Below are 24,118 nucleotides of genomic sequence, written 5' to 3' on the forward strand. Positions count from 1 at the left end.
GAATACTGTGCAAATGTTTTTGGAAAGTGTGGGAAAATGCTGCAAAGTAAGAATGCTTTCAGAAATTGAAGTCTTGATATTTTTTTTTATTTTTTTTTATCAACTAACAAAGTGTAAAGTGAAAGAACAAAAGAGAAATCTAAATCGAATCAATATTTGGTGACCACTCTTTGCCCTTAAAGGGGTTGTGTCACAAAACATATTCTACATTTTTCAAACCAGCACCTGTATCTGAATAGGTTTGTAATTGCATGTAATTAAAAATGTTGTATAGCCACTGAGTTATTAGCTGAAATGTTAGAAGCTGTAGCAGTTACAGAGAACTGCAGCAGAAAGGACACATCCACTGAGCTGCCAGGCTGAAGATAATCTAGCATAGCCATTGGACCAATGAAATTGAGGAGATCTCTTGACCCATGTGAGGTAGAAGGTTGGCTCTAGCTTTGTTAGAAAAATATTTTCATGTACTATATGATGTCTGATTTTAATTTTTTACATGAATCATGGCATGACCCCTTTATAACAGCATTAATTCTTTTAGGTACACTTGCACACAGTTTTTGACAGAACTCAGCATCGAGGTTGTTCCAAACAACTTAGAGAAGTAACCAGAGATCTTCTGTGGATGTGGGCTTGCTCAAATCCTTTTCATTTAATCACACACAGAATAGATGATGTTGAGATCAGGGCTCTGTAAAGGCCATATTATCACTTGCTGGACTCCTTGTTTTTCTTTATGCCAGAGGTAGTACTCAATATCAGTGGCTGTATGTTTGGGTTCGTTGTCCTGCTGCAGAATAAATTTGGAGTCAATCAGGCACCTCCTGATGGAATTACATGATGGATAAGTATCTGTCTGTATTTCTCAGCATTGAGGACACCATTAACGGTCTTCAATGTAAAGAAGAACAAGGAGTCCAGCAAGTGATGATATGGCCCCCACAGAGCCCTGATCTCAACATCATCCAGTTTGTCTAAAATTACATGAAGAGACAGAGGGATTTAAGCAAGTCTAGATCCAAAGAAGGTCTGTGGTTAGTTCTTCATAATGTTTTGATCAGCCTCCCTTCAAAAACTGTTTGCAAGTGTACCTAGGAGAATTGATGCTGTTTTGAAGGCAAAGGGTGGTCACATCAACTATTGATTTAATTTAGATTTCTCCGTTCTCGATTTTAGAGGAAAAAATTGTTAGGAAACATTCTTTCCTGTATATTTACTTGTATATAAAGTGCAAGTGCTGCCATAAATTACAAGGAAGAGGCGCTCCGATACAACCTGTATATCACATAAAGTAGGGCCTCATTCACATTGTGGTACAATTGTTCAGGTAGTAGGACTCCTACACCCATAAAGCCTATGCACTAAGTGTAAGGGTTGCCAGAAATTACAAGGAACTGGCACTCCAATACACCCTTTATTGCAAATAAATGAGGGCATCATACACACCCTTGAAAAATTATGATTGCTGGCCTGCTGGGGACCCTCAAAAACATTAGGAGCAAGGGCCTACTGGCGACCCTCTAAAACATTAGGGGCGAAGTTCTGCTGCTGATGATCTGACCATCTAAAACATTAGGGGTGAGGGTCTGCTGCTGCGCTGACCATCTAAAACATTAGGGGTGAGTGCCTGCTGCTGATCTGACCATCAAAAAAATTATGGTTGAAGGGCCTGCTGCTGAGCTGACCATCGAAAAAATTATGGTTGAGGGTCTGCTGCTGAGCTGACTCTCTAAAACTTTAGGGGTGAGTGCCTGCTGCTAATCTGACCATAGAAAAAATTATGGTTGAGGGCATGCTGCTGAGCTGACAATCGAAAAAATTATGGTTCACGGTCTGCTGGTGAGCCGACTCTCTAAAACATTGGGGGTGAGGGCCTGCTGCTGATCTGACCCTGGAAAAAATTGTGGGCGAGGGCCTGCTGCTGAGCTGACCATCGAAAAAATTATGGTTGAGGGTCTGCTGCTGAGCTGACTCTCTAAAACATTAGGGGTGAGTGCCTGCTGCTGATCTGACCATCAAGAAAATTATTGTTGAGGGCCTGCTGCTGAGCTAACCATTGAAAAAATTATGGTTCACAGTCTGCTGGTGAGCTGACTCTCTAAAACATTAGGGGTGAGGGCCTGCTGCTGATCTGACCATGGAAAAAATTGTGGGCGAGGGCCTGCTGCTGAGCTGGCCATCGACAAAATTATGGTTGAGGGCCTGCTGCTGAGCTGACCATCGAAAAAATTATGGTTGAGTGCCTGCTGCTGAGCTGACCATCGAAAAATTATGGTTGAGGGCCTGCTGCTGAGCTGACCCTATAAAACATTAGGAGAGAGGGCAGCCTAATAAACATGTTGATCTGATGGAGGAGGATGAGGAGGACGAGAAAAGGAGGATTGAACCATATACCCTTTTTTGTGGTGGAAGGGGTGCATGGGAATACAGTGTATTCAATACACCATAAAAGCCACATTTAAAGTGCCTTTATGTTCAGCCGCTTTCCTCTGGTGGAGTAGAGAAGTCAGGGGAAATCCAGGCCTTGTTCATTTTGATAAGAGTCAACCTGTCAGCATTTTCAGTTGACAGGCGGATGCGCTTATCAGTAATTATGCCCCCAGCAGCACTAAATACTGGCTCTGACAAAAAGCTGGCGGCAGGGCAGGCCAGCACCTCTAAGGCGTAGAGCGCCAGTTCGTGCCACCTGTCCAGCTTGGACACCCAATAGTTGTAAGGCACAGAGGGATCACTGAGGAAGCTGACGCGGTCTGCTACGCACTCCTTCACATCTTCCAAAACTTTTCCCTCCTTGTGACACTAGGCCGCGCATCAGGGTGAGGGTGCTGGAGGGGTGTAATGAAACTGTCCCAGTCCCAGAACTACGTACTCTGCCGCCAGCGTAGTCAGCTGGAAATTTTTGGAGCAATTTTTCCACAAGGACCTTCTGGTATTGCACCATTTTACCATTTTGCTAGTCCTCTCCACCACAGGAATGAGATATGAGAAGTTCTCTTTGTAGCGGGGGTCGAGAAGGGTGAACAACCAGTAATTGGTGTTGGCCAAAATGCGTATAACGAGAGGGTAACAGGAAAGGCAACATAACATAAAGTCAGCCATGTGTGCCAGAGTCCCAACAGACAAGACTTCGCTGTCCTCATCAGGAGGATGACTCTCAGTCTCCTCATCCTCTTCGGCCCATCCAAGCTGAACAGATGGAATAAACTTGCTATGGGTACTACCCTCTGTAGCGGAGGCAACTGTCTCCATCTCCTCATCCTCATCATCATCCAATTCGTCCTGAGAAGATGAACTGAGGGTGGTCTGGGTATCACCCTATGTACTGTCTTCCCCCATTTCCACCTCTTCCACATGCAAAGTGTCCGCCTCCATTGTGAGCAGTGAGCGTTTCAGTAGACACAGAAGTGGGATGGTTACATTGATAATAGTGGCATCGCCGCTCATCATCTGTGTTGATTCCTTAAAGTTGCTTATGAAGAGCGGAAGCTGACTGGAAAGGCGACGACCATGTTGCAGCTGGTATTCCACTACTGCCCTCTGCTGCTCACAAACATGTGGAACGTAGAGTTCCAGCATGTGCTCACGTCGCACAACAGTCGGTGAGCCGGCAATTACAAGCGCTGCTGCAGCGTTGCCAGACCGGCGGCAGCTGTAGATGACTTTCGGAAATGGGCACACACGTGGCAAACCTTCACCAGTAGCTCAGGCAAATAGGTTTTGAGAAACAGCTGAACCACTAAGTTGAACACGTGGGCTAGGCATGGTATGTGTGTGAGCTTGCCGAGCTCCAAAGCCGCCACCAAGTTACGGCCATTATCAGACACAACCATGCCTGGTTCTAGGTTGAGTGGCGAGAGCCACAGCTCAGTCTGGTCTCTTATACCCTGCCAAAGCTCTGCGGCGGTGTGCTGTTGTCACCTAAACATATTAGTTTCAGCACGGCCTGTTGCCGCTTCTCCACTGCAGTGCTACACTGCTTCCAGCTACTGACTGATGGCTGACTGGTGCTGCAAGAAGAGAATTCAGAGGTGAAAGTGGAGGAGGAAAAGGGGGGGGGTTACAGCCACTAATGTAGGTGGTGGCGGAATTCCTTGGCATCGGTAGCATATGTGTTATCCCAGGGTACGACTCGCTCCCGGCCTCCACAAAAGTCACCAAATGTGCCGTCAGGGAAATGTAGTGTTCCTGGTCACAAGCACTTGTCCATGTGTCAGTCGTTAAGTGGACCTTCCCAATAACTGCGTTGGTCAGGGCACGGGTGATGTTACGGGACACATGCTGGTGTAAGGCGGGTATGGCACACCGGGAAAAATAGTGGCGGCTGGGAACTAAGTAACGAGGGACCACCATCAGGCTGCGGAAAGCCTCAGTGTCCACAAGCCTAAATGGCATCATTTCCAGGGCCAGCAATTTGGAAAGGTGCGCATTTAGTGCTATGGCCTGTGGGTGGGTGGCTGGGTATTTGCGCTTTTGTTCAAAGGCCTGGGGTATGGACATCTGTACGCTGCGCTGGGACACAGAAGTAGATGAGCTAGATTATGGTGCTTGCGAAGGTTCAGGTGCAGGGCGGGAGGCATCTGGGCCTGTGTCTTGGACAGGGGATTGGCCAGCACGTAACACAGGGGAAGAGGAGGCAGTGGTGTGACCCGCGTTAGGCCCACCTATTAGGGTGCTTTGATGCCATGTGGCGGATCATGCTGGTGGTGGTGAGGTGGCTAGTGTTCACACCCCTGCTCATTTTGGTACAGCACAGGCTGCAAATGACAATTCTTTTATCGTCTGCACTTTCCTCAAAAAAACACGAGACTGTGGAACACCTACCCCTTGGCAAGGGAGATTGCTGCAAGGGGATGCTCCGGGGAACAGTTGCGGGCCTGTTTGGTGTGGCCCGCCTTCTGACTTTTGCCACCTCACTGCCTCTTCCAGCCTGTTGCAGTGCTGTGGATCCCTCCCCCTCTGTACTGCTGTCCTCGCTCGGCTTGCCTCATTCCCAGGTTTGGTCAGTGATTTCATCGTCCACCACCTCCTCTTCCACTTCCTCACTCTGATCATCCTCCTGACTTGTTGACCTGACAACAACCTCACCTATTGACAACTGTGTCTCATCCTCATCATCAACCTCTTGAGACACTAATTGCTGTTGACTTATTGGCAACTGAGTCTCATCATCATCCACCTCGTGAAACACTAATTGCAATTCCCCACCATCATCTTCTTGTGACTGTGGATGCTCAAGAGTTTGGGCATCGGGGCACATGATCTCCTCATGTCCCTCTTCAAGCGGGCTTTGGAGAGGCCCAAATCAAGGAATGACAATTAAAAGAGCTCCTTGGAATATCCAAGTGTGGGATCACTTGTTTGGCAAGACTCTCCATGGTGGGAGGAAGGAGGATCAGGGTGAGGAGTCTGCTGACCAGACTCTTGGCTAAGGAGACTGGACTTTGTGGAAGACAGGGTGGTGCTTAACCGACTGGAAGCATTATCTGTTGCAATCCAACCGACCACCTGGTCACACTGGTATGACTTTGAGAGTGGTTTCCTGCGCTGCCCTGCAAACTGAGACATGAAGCTAGGTATCATGGATGAGTGTGTTTCTTGTGCTCTGGCAGCAGGCAACGTTTCACTGTGCCCAGGGCCACGGCCTCTGCGTGCATCATCAGCAGCACGGCCACTTCCCTGTCCCTTACTGCTCGCCTTCTGCATATTAAATGGTATATATGCTTGCAAGTATGTCACACGTACAGTAGCGCAGGTTTTGTAAGTGTATGCGCAAATAAATTTAACTGAATGTTACTGATATTTAGGATGTGCAAACGTTAAACAGCATATGTAGCGCGGGTAATGTCGCTGTCACCAGCAGCGAAAAAATTAGACTGAATGTCACTGATATTTAGGATGCGCAAACGTTATACAGGAGATGTAGCGCAGGTAATGTTGCTGTCACCAGCAGCAAATTTTTTTTTACTGAATGTCACCGATATTTATGATGTGCAAAAGTTATACAGGAGATGTAGTGCAGGTAATGTCGCTGCTGTCACTAGCGGCTAAAAAAAAATTACAGGGAATATCACAGCTATTTGGGATGCGCAAACATTATACAGTAGATGCAGCGCAGGTAATGTAACTGTCCGTAGCGGACACCGTCTACGGAGAAAGTACACAGGAGGTCACAGATATTTTTAGTATGCGCACACGTTAAACAGGAGATGTAGCGCAGATAATGTCGCTGTCTGCAGCGTCTATGGAAAAAGTACACTGGATGTCACAGATATTTTTAGGATGCGCAAACGTTATACAGGAGATGTAGCGCAGGTTATGTCACTGTCCGCAGCAGACACCGTCTACAGAAAAAGTACTCTGGATGTCACAGATATTTTTAGGCTGCGCACACGTTACACAGGAGATGTAGTGCAGATAATGTCGCTGTCTGCAGCGGCCAAACAATTGCAAGCTCTTTAGCACAGGTTGTGCTAAAAATATATATTGCTGGCAGATACAACAATAGTACTTTAAAGGACTTTTGGGTCTCTAACACCAACCCTGTCTAACAAAAAAATTAAATTCCCTACACTATCTGTCCCTTCTACAGCACAGCTCTCCCTGACTAATACTGGCCGAATCACGTGTCATCGGGTGCTTTATAGCACCCAATGACGCGTTCCGGCCAGCCAATCACTGCAATGCCACTAACCAACATGGCGACGGCATTACAGTGAGTGGCAGTTCTTACCCGCACGATTATTGGCTGCGTAGCAGCCAACAAACTTCCGGCGAGGAGGCTCGAGCATCACGCTCGAGCACATGCGGTATTCGGCCGAACACCACAATATGCCGAGTATCGCGGTTCCCGAGCCGATCTGTTGTTCGGCTGAGCATGCTCGATCAACACTACTATTAACACTTCTATTTTTGAAAGCATTCTTACTTTGCAGCATTTTGGTCTAAGCCTGCCTAACACCTTTGCGCAGTGTGTGTGTGTGTGTGCGTAATATTTTTACGTTTTCAATTAATTTTACGATGAAAACAGAAAAGGGCTGCTCGGTTGGCTGAATATCAATGTGTAGTGGGTGAAAGCAGCATGGCACTAGTTAATGATTCCCGAAGGTTATGTTTCATCTCCTTCTGTTATCACCTATGAATTAGTCACCTTGTGTATATGATTATAGTCCATGTAATTGGTTGTCTGTCTACAAACAAATTATTTGGGTGTACAAGGATCTGTGAGTTTCTCAATATCTTCCACTTTTCCATTTATCAGAGTTTATGTGGACTCTTTTACAATATGTTCTGCTTTCACAGTACAAAGTTATCATTAAAATAATTCACATTGAGATCTGCAAAGTTTAATGACCATGAACCAAAAATAATAGTTCCTCATCATGTTCCAGCTATCGAGGGCTTTGATAATGTTTCTAATATGTTAGAGCTTGATATGGTTACCATAGATATATGTATCATGTTTTTTTCTGGAAGAATCTTGTAGTTCAAAAGCCTGGCATTACCATGTTGTTGGAGACAGTAATAGTTCCGGATGTGTGCTTTGACCATGGTTTTAAATGTGATGGTGTCTTTAGTTAATTTTAGAGATGGTAATGTACTTTGATATCACTCATGCATTTTCTGACATTCCAAGAAATAGATTATTGTTAGGACTATATTAAGGTATGAGTTAAATTTAACTTACAATTAAAGATGATCTGTTATCTATCCTAAATAATTGAATTACCCTGTTATGTTGACAGTGCTCTATTTACCCTGCTGCTCCCGCTGTCCTAGCGGTCCAGACCAGCCCGCACCCTAATTCTTCCCCAACCTATGGCTAGCTTCTTATGGGTATTTAAGGTGGGAAGGTGTCTTAGAAATAGGGTATTCTAGCTTGCTGTCATGAACCAGCGTGTGTGAACTCACTGTGCTACGCTTCCTACCTTCTCTAAGGGCATTGTCTACGTGAACCCTTCATTCTTCACAGTACCCCTGATGGTGGGGATAGGTTTTCCCGAGAGGAACACCAGGTCGCTACCTCTTGAGGAGGATTGGCACACGAGGCAGCTAGTCCAGGCGGACCAGGAGGTACCTGAGCAAGGTACCAGAGGTACAGATGTAGTCAGCAGGCCAAGTCATAACCAGGAGTGCAGGACAGACGGATGAAGCAGAGGCGAAGTCAAACAAGCAACAGGTCAGGGAAGGCAGAAAAGGTGTAGGTCAGGCAGTCCGTGTCGGCAACAGGAGAGTCAAGGCAAGCAGGCAGGGATCAAACAGGTAGCGGAGTCCAGAAACACAAGCACGGGTCAGGTACACAGGAACACAAGCAGAGAAATCAGCAACCTTTGCAGGACACAAGGACCTTGACACTCAGGAATCTGGGAAGGGGGCTGAGCCACTAATATACATGTAGGAGGGATATGATTGCTCAGCAAGGTCACATGATCTAATCCATAAAGCACAGGAGGCGATGCACGCCGGCCTTAAGGGAGTGCTGCAGGGAAGAAGCAGCAAGCGTGCTTCGGCCAGGGCCGAAAGGAAACTGTGGTGCGGATCCCAGAACAAACAGTACCTGCAAGGACAGAGCCCAGGACTGCAGTGGTGAATGTGGAAGCACAGGCAGCAGATCACCGCTGAATATGGCACCCAGGACCGCGGCAGTAAGCAGGAGAACAGGGGCGTACAGCAGACGCTGTTACACTTGCTAGTTCCTGCAAAGGTGTGGTGTTCTGTTTGTCTTCCTGTGTACCAATTTCTGCCCAGTTCCTAACTGTGATTCTCCACTGCCTGGCTAGACCTGTTTCTGATTACCGTATTGACTCTTTGAAGCCTGCCCTGACATCAGACTATTCTTCAGATTGCCTGTACTGTTCGTGCCGTGACCTCTACTTGTCCTTGACTAGTAGTTTAGCTTCATCCCTCAATGCTCCACACCTGTATCTCTGAGCTTTGTGGGTCAACTGCCAACCACACAGAAACTACTCCAGGACGTAGCGGCCTGGTGGCTCTCCTACAGCGAAGCTCAGATTCCTGTATAGGGATTAAAGGGTAAATACCAGGGGACTGCCAGGATAACGCCCTTAGTCTAAAGTCAAATCCAATGATTGGCACAGTGGAACCACACCCATGAATAGTGGTTCCGTTATTCTGCCTATGGACTTCCATTATGAAGGAATGCAAAACGGAATGCCTCTTAAAGGCTTTCGTGATGCATTCCGTCATAGAATTCCATTATATTCCGTGATAACGGAATTCATAATGAAATTCAACCAGAACCCGAACACCAAAACTGAACTTGCAAACAGCAAATTTGCTCATCCCTATACATCACTCCTGTTTCAGGGTTTTCTGGTCTCCCACCAGTCTCTACTTCTGATGCCTGTTAACTTGCAGGAAATGACCACTCAGCCAATCACTGGCTGAGGTGGGTAACTTCTGTTGTTTTTGATTGGCTTAGCAATCATTCTCGTTGTTTCAATAAGTGCTAGGAAGTATAGACCTGCAGAACACCTGGAAGCATCACAACAGGAGTATTATTTTTTTCTTTTCTTTTTTTTTTAAGAGCATTCTAAGCCTTTTCTAAATATTTTTGTCTGCCAAACAGCCCATTTAATGTAATTCCCCATACCTGTGTTTTCTAACATTGTAGGACCTGTGAATCTGCATAGGTCCTCAAGACTAATCAAAATAAAAGATTCAGCCAACCTGGTCTGGGAATGTCTATCTCCACGGACCCTATAGCAGCTGCATGGTCATCTTCTAGGTTGTCAGGTTGAACTGCTGTCAAACCTTGTCATCCTGCAGGCAGTAGGGAAGTTCTTCTAAAAGAAAGGGCTTGTTCACAATGAAAAAATTAAAGTCACCTGTTCCTGTTTAGATACTGTACAAGTATTGTTCCCACCACGCTAGGACAATGTTTCTCTCTCATCAATATTTTATTGTGTCTTTTGTGCTCTTGTAAAACTCATTAAAGTTAATGTCTGTAATCATTTAAGATGAGATATGGACTATTGACTGGATAGACAGGTCCGCGTGAGGAGGACACATTGAACCAGTGGTTTTTAAGTCACTTTTGAAAAGTGCATGGAAACATCTGTCAGCCATTGTGGAACAAAATACAACACCTGTTTTTTTTTTTCAGACTTAAAATGATTAAATACAGAGACGCCTGCAGTATAATGACTGTGGAAAGTATTTCCACTGAAACATGAAAACATACTTCTCATAGCATTTTACATGACCAATAAAAATGCAATTCAGTGGCCTCACATACGGTAAGGCTACTTTCACACTAGCAGCACGGACCTCCAGCAGGCTGTTCCGTTGGGTAAACAGCCTGTCGGATCCGTCCTGACGCTAGTGAACGTGTGTCCCCGGACTGCCGCTCCGTCCCATTGACTATAATAGGTGGGGGGGGGGAGTTCCAGCGGAGGCACAACAGCGCACGGCGAAAGGCTTCCGGAATAAAACTACAACATGTCCGACATTTATTCCGGCAGCCTCTCACCGTGCGCTGCCATTATAGTCAATGGGGACGGAGCGACGGAACAGCCTGCTGGAGGTCCGTGCCGCTAGTGTGAAAGTAGCCTAAGTCTTCATGAAGGTCTCATTCCATCATCTGGTAGGAGGTTCCTTTCTATAAACATTTTTTATAATGGACATGGTTTGTTATAAAGAGTCAACTTCAAAAATTTTCAGACATCTATTTTGGCTTCTCAATTATTTTAGGTATTACATGTATATATAGATTTTTTTGATTATGGGACATACAGTCAGGTCCATAAATATTGGGACATCGACGCAATTCTAACATTTTTGGCTCTATACACCACCGTACTGGATTTGAAATGAAACAAACAAGATGTGCTTTAACTGCAGACCTCAGCTTTATTTTGAGGGTATTTACATCCAAATCAGGTGAACGGTGTAGGAATTACAACAGTTTGCATATGTGCCTCCCACTTGTTAAGGGACCAAACGTAATGGGACAATTGGCTTCTCAGCTGTTCCATGGCCAGGTGTGTGTTATTCCTTCATTATCCCAAATACAATGAGCAGATAAAAGGTCCAGAGTTCATTTCAAGTGTGCTATTTGCATTTGGAATCTGTTGCTGTCAACTCTCAGGATGAGATCCAAAGAGCTGTCACTATCAGTGAAGCAAGCCATCATTAGGCTGAAAAAAACTAAAACAAACCCATCAGAGAGATAGCAAAAACATTAGCGTGGCTAAAACAACTGTTTGGAACATTCTTAAAAAGAAGGAACGCACTGGTGAGCTCAGCAACACTAAAAGACACAGAAGACCACGGAAAACAACTGTAGTGGATGACTGAAGAATTCTTTCCCTGTTGAAGAAAACACCCTTCACAACATTTGGCCAGATCAAGAATACTCTCTAGGAGGTAGGTGTATGTGTGTCAAAGTCAACAATCAAGAGAAGACTTCACCAGAGTGAATACAGAGGGTTCACCACAAGATGTAAACCATTGGTGAGCCTCAAAAACAAGAGTTTTTTAAGGGAAAGAAGTGGAATGTTATGCAATGGCCAGGTCAATCACCTGACCTGAATCCGATTGAGCAGGCATTTCACTTGCTGAAGACAAAACTTAAGGGAAAATGCCCCAAGAACAAGCAGGAACTGAAGACAGTTGCAGTAGAGGTCTGGCAGAGCATCACCAGGGATGAAACCCAGCGTCTGGTGATGTCTATGCGTTCCAGACTTCAGGCTGTAATTGACTGCAAAGGATTTGCAACCAAGTATTAAAAAGTGAAAATTTGATTTATGATTATTATTCTGTCCCACTACTTTTGGTCTCTTAACAAGAGGGAGGCACATATGCAAACTGTTGTATTTCCTACACCGTTCACCTGATTTGGATGTAAATACCGTCAAATTAAAGCTGACAGTCTGCAGTTAAAGCACATTTTGTTCGTTTCATTTCAAATCCATTGTGGTGGTATATAGAGCCAAAAATGTTAGAATTGTGTCGATGTCCCAATATTTATGGACCTGACTGTATTTCTGAAACTGCTGATGTATTAATAAGTATCTCTATTACTTTTGTTGTAGTTAATGTATAATAGATGTATAAGTGATCGTTCACATCTGATTGGAGACTCCGTTTAGGGCATCTGTCTCAGATCTGCCAAAAAGACAAACAAGTTCTTCATACAGTTCATACAGGACTTTTTGTCTGGGAAAAATAAGCATCCTGATCTTAAACCGAATGGACCCCATTAGTCAACAGGGTCTGTTCTGCTCCATTCAGCACAGTTACAGTCAGGTCCATAAAGGGCTCTATACACAACCACAATGGATTTGAAATGAAAGGAACAAGATGTGCTTTAACTGCAGACTGTCAGCTTTAATTTGAGGGTATTTACATCCAAATCAGGTGAACGGTGTAGGAATTACAACAGTTTGCATATGTGCCTCCCACTTGTTAAGGAACCAAAAGTAATGGGACAATTGGCTTCTCAGTTGTTCCATGGCCAGGTGCGTGTTATTCCCTCATTATCCCAATTACAATGAGCAGATAAAAGGTCCAGAGTTCATTTCAAGTGTGCTATTTGCATTTGAAATCTGTTGCTGTCAACTCTCAAGATGAGATCCAAAGAGATGTCACTATCAGTGAAACAAGCCATCATTAGGCTGAAAAAACAAAACAAACCCATCAGAGAGATAGCAAAAACATTAGGCGTGGCCAAAACAACTGTTTGGAACATTCTTAAAAAGAAGGAACGCATCGGTGAGCTCAGCAACACCAAAAGACACGGAAGACCATGGAAAACAACTGTGGTGGATGACCGAAGAATTCTTTACCTGGTGAAGAAAACACCCTTCACAATAGTTTGCCAGATCAAGAACACTCTCCAGGAGGTTGGTGTATGTGTGTCAAAGTCAACAATCTAGAGAAGACTTCACCAGAGTCAATACAATGGGTTCACCAAAGGATGAAAACCATTGATGAGCCTCACAAACAGGAAGGCCAGATTAGAGTTTCCCAAACGACATCTAAAAAAGCCTTCACAGTTCTGGAACAACATCCTATGGACAGATGAGACCAAGATCAACTACCAGAGTGATGGGAAGAGAAGAGTATGGAGAAGGAAAAGAACTGCTCATGATCCTAAGCATACCACCTCATCAGTGAAGCATGGTGGTGGTAGTGTCATGGCGTGGGCATGTATGGCTGCCAATGGAACTGGTTCTCTTGTATTTATTGATGATGTGACTGCTGAAAAGCAGGATGAATTCTGAAGTGTTTTGGGCAATAATATCTGCTCATATTCAGCCAAATGCTTCAGAACTCATTGGACGGCGCTTCACAGTGCAGATGGACAATGACCCAAAGCATACTGCAAAAGCAACCAAAGAGTTTTTAAGGGAAAGAAGTGGAATGTTATGCAATGGCCAAGTCAATCAGCTGACCTGAATCCAATTGAGCATGCATTCCACTTGCTGAAGACAAAACTGAAGGGAAAATGCCCCAAGAACAAGCAGGAACTGAAGACAGTTGCAGTAGAGGCCTGGCAGAGCATCACCAGGGATGAAACCCAGCGTCTGGTGATGTCTATGCATTCCAAACCTCAGGCTGTAATTGACTGCAAAGGATTTGCAACCAAGTATTAAAAAGTGAAAGTTTTATTTATGATTATTATTCTGTCCCATTACTTTTGGACCCTTAACAAGAGGGAGGCACATATGCAAACTGTTGTAATTCCTACACCGTTCACCTGATTTGGATGTAAATACCGTCAAATTAAAGCTGACAGTCTGCAGTTAAAGCACATCTTGTTCGTTTCATTTCAAATCCATTGTGGTGGTGTATAGAGCCAAAAATGTTAGAATTGTGTCGATGTCCCAATATTTATGGACCTGACTGTATAAGCCGAATCTAGCACTTCCATTATTTTTTGATGTTCTGAGATGGAGCACAGCCTAATGCAGTTTTGTCCCTTTAGCTGCAATTTCACATCTGGGCATTCATATTGCTAAAAGGTTTGTAAAGTTTCTGCAGTAGTAATATAACTGTACGGATGTGTGTGCTTATATAGGCACATCTTTAGACTGTATAGATGTACAGTACAGACCAAAAGTTTGGACACACCTTCTCATTCAAAGAGTTTTCTTTATTTTCATGACTATGAAAATTGTAGATTCACACTGAAGGCATCAACACTATGAATTAACACGTGGAATTATATACATAACAAACAAGTGTGAAACAACTGAAAATATGTCATATTCTAGGTTCTTCAAAGTAGCCACCTTTTGCTTTGATTACTGCTTTGCACACTCTTGGCATTCTCTTGATGAGCTTCAAGAGGTGGTCCCCTGAAATGGTTTTCACTTCACAGGTGTGCCCTGTCAGGTTTAATAAGTGGGATTTCTTGCCTTATAAATGGGGTTGGGACCATCAGTTGCGTTGAGGAGAGGTCAGGTGGATACACAGCTGATAGTCCTACTGAATAGACTGTTAGAATTTGTATTATGGCAACAAAAAAGCAGCTAAGTAAAGAAAAACGAGTGGCCATCATTACTTTAAGAAATTAAGGTCAGTCAGTTAGCCGAAAAAATGGGAAAACTTTGAAAGTAAGGGCTATTTGACCATGAAGGAGAGTGATGGGGTGCTGCGCCAGATGACCTGGCCTCCACAGTCACCGGACCTGAACTCAATCGAGATGGTTTGGGGTGAGCTGGACCGCAGAGTGAAGGCAAAAGGGCCAACAAGTGCTAAGCATCTCTGGGAACTCCTTCAAGACTGTTGGAAGACCATTTCAGGGGACTACCTCTTGAAGCTCATCAAGAGAATGCCAAGAGTGTGCAAAGCAGTAATCAAAGCAAAAGGTGGCTACTTTGAAGAACCTAGAATATGACATATTTTCAGTTGTTTCACACTTGTTTGTTATGTATATAATTCCACATGTGTTAATTCATAGTTTTGATGCCTTCATAGGCATGAAAAAAAAGAAAACTCTTTGAATGAGAAGGTGTGTCCAAACTTTTGGTCTGTACTGTATATATAGATATGCTTCTTGATTGAGATCTCAGCTCTGCAGCTGAGCAGCTACACAATTTTAGCAATTTTACTGCTCAGTTAGTTAATACCGTTGAGGACGGAGTTCTTATACAATTTTCTCTCTGTTCATGAAATGCTCTTGGGACTGATTTCCTATCTTTCTCCAAAAAGTATCAGTAAGTAATCTGATTTGACTTTCACACTAGCGTTTTTATTTTCCGGTATTGAGTTCCGTCACAGGGGCTCAATACCGGAAAAAAACTGATCAGTTTTATCCTAATGTATTCTGAATGGAGAGCATTCGATTCAGTATGCATCAGTTCAGTCCCTCTTATGTTTTTTGGCCGGAAAAAATACCGCAGCATGCTGCAGTTTTCTCTCCGGCCAAAAATCCTGAACACTTGCCGGAATGCCGGAATGCCGGATCCGGCATTATTTTCCATTGAAATGCATTAATGCCGAATATGGCCCCAAGTGTTCTGGAAAAACAGATGACAACCGGAAAGACGGATCCGGTATTGCAATGCATTTGTCAGACGGATCCGTCTGACAAATGCATCCATTTGCATTCGGATTGCGATGGAACTGCAAGTGTGAAAGTATCCTTAGGCTTCTATTTTGTGCTCTTCAGCTCTGGAAGGTGTAGTATATTATGGAATCTAAATTGCCACCATATTTCAGCAGTGTTTGACCTGCCGATAATTTTATTTGGAATGGAAGAATAATCTACTCTAGATCCTCAGGACCTCTGATTATCTGGTTGTTGAGAGTAGGGTTGTTTTGATACCAAAATTTTGATTCGGTTTCGATACCATAAAAAAGTATTGCTATACTCGATACAATTCTATACCACCCAAAAAAAGCCGCGTGCATTCCGCATTTTATGGAACGTCCGTCCCATAATAGAACAGTCCGATCCTATTTTTTGGGGGGACAAGGTGACTAAAAAAAATGGCGAATTGCGCAGTTTTTATTTTATTTTTTTCTGTTACCGCGCTCACCGCATAGGAATTTTTTTAAAATATTTTAATAATTTGGACTTTTTAGACATGGCGATATGTAATATGTTTATTTATTTATTGTTTATATATTTTATATGTAAAATTGGGAAAGGGGGGTGATTTATATTTAATATTTTGATGTTTTTTTTTTACCTTTTTCCCCCCTACTTTTTATTTAATAACTATTTTCCCTCTTAGGGGCCAGAACCTTGGATCTTTTAATCCCTTGTCCTATTCACCCTGATAGAGCTCTATCAGGGTGAATAGGACTTCACACTCTCCCTGCTGCTCTGTGCATAGTGCACACAGCAGCAGGGAGCTGACTATGGCAGCCAGGGCTTCAGTAGCGTCCTAGCTGCCATGGTAACCGATCAGAGCCCCAGGATTACACTGCTGGGGCTCCGATCGGAACTGCCACTGCCACCAATGAGGAGGAGGGGAGGGGGCCATGTGGCCACTGCCACCAATGATTTTAATACTAAAATCATTGGTGGTGCAGTGCGCCCCCCCAATGATTTTAATATTGGGGGTTTGAGGGGATTTCTATATGATAATATAATTTACATTTAATACGGGATTTGTATTAAAGAGGACCTTTCATCTGGCAAAAAATTCTGAACTAAGTATCATGATATGTACAGCGGCGCCCAGGGATCTCACTGCACTTACTATTATCCCTGGGCGCCGCCCTGTTCTCCCACTATGTCCTCCGGTATCTTCAGGGACTTGGTTATACTGGGCGGAGACTCCTTCTTCCAGGCTGTAGCGCTGGCCAATCGCAGCGCAGAGCTCACAGCCTGGGAGAAGGAGACGCCCAGGAGAACAAGGGTAGTCTCCGCCCAGTATAACCAAGTCCCCGAAGATACCGGAGGACATAGTGAGAGAACGGAGCAACGCCCAGAGATAATAGTAAGTGCAGTGAGATCCCTGGGCGCCGCTGTACATATCACAATACTTAGTTCAGATTTTTTTGCCAGATGAAAGGTCACCTTTAACACAAATCCCCGAGGCGGGTGCTGGCGGGGATCTGCGATTAGCAGCAGTTAACCCTCAGGTGCCGCACCCGACTCCTGTATTAAATGTTAATTATATTATCATTGGTGGCGCAGTGCGCCCCCCCCCCCCTCTTCCTCAGTATTAAAATCATTGGTGATAGCTTGTCTATCTTCAAGTGCTAAGGTGTCTCTCTTATCTTCTTCGCTGTGTACCAGATCTTGCTTATTGAACTCCTGGACTTTGCCTGTTTGCCACCTGCCTCTGACCTTGGACTTCGTTTATGAACTTTGCCTGTTTGCCGCCTGCCCCTGACCTCGGATCTCGTTTATGGACTTTGTTTGTTTACCGCCTGCCTCGGACCTCGGACTTCGCTTAATGACTTTGATTGATTGCCGCCTGTCCAGACCCGGAACCTCCTGGCCATGCAAGTCCCCTCGGTGCTTGCACTGAGTACTCTGACCCCATGGTCAGCTGCCACTGTCTCGGGAACTGCTCTGGAGTAGCCCCTGGCAACTACCCTAACGACCCAAGGCTATCCACACCATCATGCTCTAGTGAAGACCAGGTAGTGGCTTAGTTACGCCCCTCCAGAATATACCCAGTCAGTGGCGCAATGGGTCCACACCCGCTTGCATAACAAACATTCATCGAGGTAGTGTCACTGATGGGCAGATTGAGATGGGAACGTGATTTGATGTAAGTGAAGGGTTCCTGGCCGGGTTTTTTTTTTTACTCTTATTTAAAAGGTCAGCCAGATTTCTGACATCTGGAAGGTTCGTTATGTCTATGCTTAATTCGACACATTGAAGTCCGTCGAGATGTGAAAAACTTCTTCTATTTTAATTTTCGAACGAAAAGGTTAAGGTCCTTGACCCATCCAAACAAATCGAAGGAGTGTGTGGGAACAAAATATAGGCCTTATGCTTATCTCCACATCATTAAGTACCCTTTCAGATAGATTCATGATCTGTAGTTCATCTGATTGGGTATCCGACCCAGAAGATACCGTACGACACATGTTATTGGTTCTTCCTGTCCCTCAACAGATATGCTGACAGAGGGGGCCCTTGGCCTAAAATAAAATGCCCCTTGCTTGTGTTACTCTACCTATTCGTGATCTTCCACTATTGTAACCCCTTGATGATGATGGTCTAGGGAGTTGAGGATTGGGATCACGTGAAATTTCAGGGTCCGTATCACCCTCCGAAGAAGAGGGTTCCGTCTTAGCTTCCAACACTTTTGCAGTTTGCCATATAGTCAAATAACCGTCCCTCTCTAAAGTCTGCAGTGTCCCTCAGATATTGGGAATGTTTCCTTTGATTTAATTGGGCTGTGTATTTCTGACATATTCGCTTGTTCTAACGTTTGTTCTTTATGTGAAAACTCTGCCTGTGTGGAGAATTTCTTAATAGCTTCTATCTGCTCCTGTAATTCAGCAGTACTCTTATCTAGGGGAGATTTATCTTCCTCCAATAAGAGGTGCATTAACTGAAGGGAAGACTCAATGGATTTTTTGATAAATTTTGGAGATCTGACACGTGCAGCCAGAAGGAGTGGGATCCTAAGCCCCCTCGGCACAATTTTATTTTTTAAGTATGTATCGAGGGTTTGGATCTCCCACCACCACCCCCTAATATTTTCTTTATATGCGCGTGTCCGTTTTTTAAAAGCTCCTGTGATGATAACTGTTTGAGACGTAGTAGGTAATTGGGCTTCCGAAAAAACCAACTTGGCTTCACTGTCCCATTGTTCTCTGTTAATACCACCCGCAAGAAAGCCTGTCATCCCTCAAAGATATAACTATGAGTAAATTATAAATCTATTTTTCTTTACCAGTGGTCCATGAATAGATACATTTTACACTAAGGAAGAAATTTCACCTCAGCTGAAGGGTGTATTCCCTCTGTGCTAATCCTTCTATTGTATTGAAACTTCTGATACAATAAAAAAGCATTTTTGGATGTATGACAACAAATAGTGAGCATCACATTCATCATATTTGTACATATTTGTACACAGTCCAGTTACGTTATTATGACCACTAGCTAATATCCATAATATTCGCCGTGTGCAGCACAGACAGTAGCTAGAAGGGCTGGGAGTGACTCAAAAAGGTCCTGGTAGGTTGTCACAGGTATCAGGAGCCATGTTGACTGCAGTGCATCCCACAGCTGATGGAGGGGTTGTGGGGAAAGATGCAAAGAGCGTACACAACAATCGATGGGGGATGGAGGGGGCCCCATAGATCAGTTTTGCACCGGGGCCCTATGGAATGTGTGTACGCCACTGCAAAGTGGTGAAATCCAAAATGGAGATCCGCAACATAAAATGTTATGTTGCAGATTTCAAATCTGTAGGTCAATTTATGCGGTGGATTTTATATGCAGTGCTTGAATGACATTTCTTAAAATATCATGCACTTCACAGGTTCTGTACAATGCTGCAGATTTGCCACAGCAAATCTGTAGTATATCCATAACGTCTTATACTGACAACTCACCTATTAGATGCTGTCTCTGGCAGGGCCTACTAGGCTCCTGTACATGAAAACCTCGGAGGCCACTGTCAGTCTTTTGGTTTCCATGGCCACAATTAGGACCCTGTGATTGCATTATGGGGGCCCTGATGGGGGAGAGAGGGAGTCTGCTACTTGTATACACCACTTAAATACTGCGGTCGCTATTGGCTGTGGTATGGAATGGGTTAATTGGCCAGGATTGGAGCTAGCTGTGCAGCAGGGTGTCAGTTGTAGGTTACAGCTGACACCCAATGCATATGACCTGGACTCAGCTCCTGCGCCCATGCGATCACAATGTTGTAAGGCTTTGTCAATTTGTGTTAAATCATATCTGCCTGAGACATAATAGTACTGTACATGATGGGATGGGAAGGGGTTAAACATAGACATATTAAAGGGGTTGTCCTGTTTCCAGTAAAGTTGACCTATCCTCAGGATAGGTCATCAATATCAGATCATCAGGGGGTCCGACTCCCAGCACCCCCGCCGAGAACTCAAGAGAAGAGAACTCAATGTCCATATGATCGCTGTGTTCCCTTCACTATTTACCTGCTCGCCATTGACAATGAGGCTGCAAACAGTGGAATTATAGCTCCCCCACCCATTCATCCCATCGATCATACAAGCATTGTGTTGTTTTTTTCCAACAGCTGATCGTGGGGGTGTCGAGAGTTGGACACCGTCAATCTGTGATTGATGACCTATCCAGAAATATCACCAAAACATTTTAACATAAAAACTTGTTTTAAACTCTAGGTCATTTTCTAGTGACACATGTTCAGGTTATTTCATAGTAACAGGTAGAACTAAGATGAATTCACCCTAGTGTCCATCACTGCTACTTCTGCTCAAGCTGAAGGGAGGACGATGGCTGCTGATCCACAGCACTGGTGTGCAGATCTCCAGAGTGTTGGCGTCTGCTCTTGAGTGGTTTAATGTCCTCCTGCCAGAGTTCTTTAATTATAAGGAATTTCATATTTTATTAAAACTGGGCAATGGCTCAAGAAGCTGAGTCATGGGCACAGTCTAGCCTCCGTCCAAAAATGACAGATCTAATATTACACATCCAAGTATAGCCTGCAATAAAACTCTGCATATAGTAGCTTTATTTGTAGATAGACAAATGGATAGGTAGATATTTTATTATCTTAATAGTAATAAATAAATAAATAATAAAATAGTAATAAAGTAATAAATGATGTTCATGAAATATATGGTGGCTTTTATCACGACTGTGGTTTTACTAGTTAGGAAAGCTGTTATTAGATTACCCAGGACTAATCCTATCACTAGAGCATACCATCAGACATGAACTATTAAAGGGGTTTAACCTGTTCATCACCCCTCCGGCCCCTCTGAGTGGAGCATCGGAGCATTTCATAGGACAGTAAAGTAAAAAACAAATTAGTGAATCACCTTTTTACAGCATTACTACTATGCAATGTCTGGACTGCTTTATCGGTTTACTGTTTTTAAATAGTTGTTATGCCGTTTTATTTTATTTTCTGTGGCCATAAACAGAGTTGCTTTCCATTTTCTGCTGGTGACTCATGGAATCAGACAGCAGATACTCTCTACTCCGCTGTCATTTTAGGTGCCACAATGCATTGTGGAGAAGATAATATCATATAACTCACGGCCAGTACAAGATAAGTAAAGCATCCTGTTCACAAAGATACTTAACATACTACACAGATGTTAAAGGGAATCTGTCACCACGATCTTGGACTATTATCTGCTGTAAAACATGGGTATTACTGCTGATAACAAGTCCATATTGCTATATTTCATTTTCCTATATCCATCCCCCTCCATGTCCCTGCCTGTGTAGAAATATATTGCCAGGACTGCTGTGCATGCGCACGTGAGACCTCTGCTTTGTGTTAAAACATCAGAGCAGTCCTGGCGGTGTATTTCACCACAGCTCTGAGAGCTGACAGTGGGGGGAATGGAGTAGGACAATACAAAATGGCGCTCTGGACCATTTATCTGCTGGACTACTCATATAGCACTGCAGATAATAGTCCAGAATAGTGATGATAGATTTCCTTTACCTGGAAAATGTGTGGAGTGTACCTTTAAGGCATGCATGTAGACTGAGTACATGTGTAGATGCTTAGTGAGGTAGAATGTTATGCCTCTGCAAGGTCCCATGGTCTCCACCATCAGCAAACACCATCTGCAGTGCACACCTGTCTGCTTAACATAGCTGATAGCTACAGCTCTGATTTACAGTGCAAACAAATACATAGGTGGGGATACAACGTATAATTACAGTGCCATGTGAATACAGAGTGTGCCGGTGTTATGGGGAAAATAGCATTAGAATTGCCGGGGTATTGCAGTTATATCAAGTTGGATAATGGGGGATCTGACTGCTTGGACCGTCATCTATCACAAGAATGGGGGTCCCATACCCCGTGAGGATCCCTGAAATGAATGGAACACTTGTAGTCAGCTAGTCCCATAGAGATAAATTAAACCACAGTGCACGTGCCTGACCGGGTGCTCCATTCATAATGGGGGTCCTCACAGGGTACGGACTCCCCATTCTCATGATCGGTGGGGATCCCAGCTGTCGGACCCTCACCGATCTAATACTTATTCCCTTTTCTGTGGACAGGGGATAACATGATGCAACTGGAATACCATTTGAAGCATTTCGGGGGTCATGTATTAAGACCGTTTTAATAACCCCTATAGCTGGTGGTGGTGGATCACTGAAGTTATGTAGAGGAGCCAGCCTCTACATAACTTTGGCGTATCCAGCGCAAGTCAAATATGTAAGACGGCTTCCTTGCTGGCTTACATTAAAGGGATTCTCCGGGAATGAAGAAAATGAAAATACTTAAATATTACTTTATAATAAATATATTCCCAAATACCTTTCATTATTTATAACGGCTCATTTTGTCTGGGGAGAAATCATCAGGGGAAAAACAATGGCTGCCATCCTATAAGTGCGCACAAAACCTGTCCTAATCACACAGCAGGACAAGTTACTTCACAACACTGAGGTAAACAGCTGCCTCATCCTCCTCTCTGCCCTACTAGTCAGGGATTATGATCCTGAATACAGCCGATAAGAACTTTAGCCGAATCTCTGGGGAATTTAGTACAGAGAGGATGGACAGGACAGACTGTGATAATGTGGGGCTGTGGTAATAGAGACTGCATACAAGTGCTGCTGCTCATTAGCCACATCTCCACCTCATGTCATGTTTCTTCATCATCTCCATTCCCACAGAGATTCACCTGTATTCAGGATCATAAACCCTGACAAGCAGAGCAGAGAGGAGGATGAGGCAGCACTATGGCTTATTCTGGTGAAGTAACTTGTCCTCCTGAGTGATTAGGACAGGTTTTGTGGGTAATAATCGGATGGCAGCCATTTTATTAGCCATTTTATTTCTCCTAATGATTGCTCCCTAGATAAAACGAGCCATTATAACTCATGAAAGGTATTTGGGAAGATATTTATAATAAAGTAATATTTAAGTATTTTTATTTTCTTAATTCCCGGAGAACCCCTTTAAGACCATTTTCTATGCCTAAAACAGGCATAGTAAATGATGAATGAGACGGGCCTGCCAGCCCGCCCCCTTCCCTCACCTTTTTAGACCTGGCGTGAGCGGATAAGAGTTGCAGATTGTGGCGCACCTAACCTTTATGCCGCAATCTGTACCAGAAATATGCCTAATATAGGCGTATTTCTAGATAGTAAATGACTCCTTAATTTTTTCGAAGGTGTCACACTAGTAAACTCAAGATTTTTACACATTCCACCTATCAAATTTGGTTTATGTGATCATTATCTGAGTGCCTACAAGGTATATTATGCCAGTTGTATTCATGGCATAGAACTCTTCAGATATAGTCATGTCCTCTTCAACATAATCACATTCATGGCTGGTCACTGTATTCTGTAATACACTCATCATCCGCTGTTGTGATTCTTCCCACAATCTGATTGCCAATAGGATAGCCTATAACCATTCTCTTATTACACAGATCTTATCAGACAAGGTCCTTGTCTCCTAAAATATCAGCACACTCATTTCCTGAAAAGAAATCTATATTACCCCTAAATTCTATTTTTTTCATCTCTGTCTGTCAAATGCAGTCCTGTCCTCATCAACATCATCCCACATGTAGACAGGTCACTGCTTCCCACAAGTTCATCACACTCACAATCTGCTGCAGTCACCATTCTCATTATCTGATTGGCTTGTCAGTGTTCTATTCTTATTCAGTGCACTTTTACATGCAGCTCTGTTATAATCTTGAGTAAATGGAACACTGCTGAGTCCAACAGGTTTATAAAACTCATCTTCTGCTGCTGTCCCAATCCACATCACATGTGTAAACAGGTCACTGCTTCCCACAAGTTCATCAAACTCACTACCTGTTGCAGTCATCATGGTCCTGATCTGATTGGCTTCACTGTGATCTCTCCCTATTCACTGCACATGTACATGCAGCCTTGGCAAAATCTTGAGTAAATGGACCCCTGCCTCCAACAGTTTCATCAAACTCATCTTCTGCTTTTTGCTTTTCTTTTTATTAGTGTATTGTATTATGAGTTAAAAATCATTTC

At 43.8% G+C, this 24,118-nt stretch overlaps 1 protein-coding gene across 10 annotated transcripts in view; it reads left to right on the forward strand.

Moving 5' to 3' along the window:
- MCF2 (MCF.2 cell line derived transforming sequence) overlaps positions 1-24,118 on the forward strand; it is a 208,738-nt gene that overhangs the window by 15,716 nt on the left and 168,904 nt on the right. Inside the window, exon 1 of one of the 10 annotated variants that reach the window (XM_040405661.1) lies at positions 8,573-8,642. The exons of the other annotated variants lie outside the window; for them this stretch is intronic. Coding sequence (XP_040261595.1) covers positions 8,588-8,642 — 55 coding nt within the window. The 5' untranslated portion in view covers positions 8,573-8,587. Of the gene's footprint in view, positions 1-8,572; positions 8,643-24,118 lie in introns of those variants that run through there. 10 annotated transcript variants of the gene reach the window in all.

Source organism: Bufo bufo, chromosome 8, assembly GCF_905171765.1.
Source record: "Bufo bufo chromosome 8, aBufBuf1.1, whole genome shotgun sequence".
Classification (NCBI taxonomy): domain Eukaryota; kingdom Metazoa; phylum Chordata; class Amphibia; order Anura; family Bufonidae; genus Bufo; species Bufo bufo.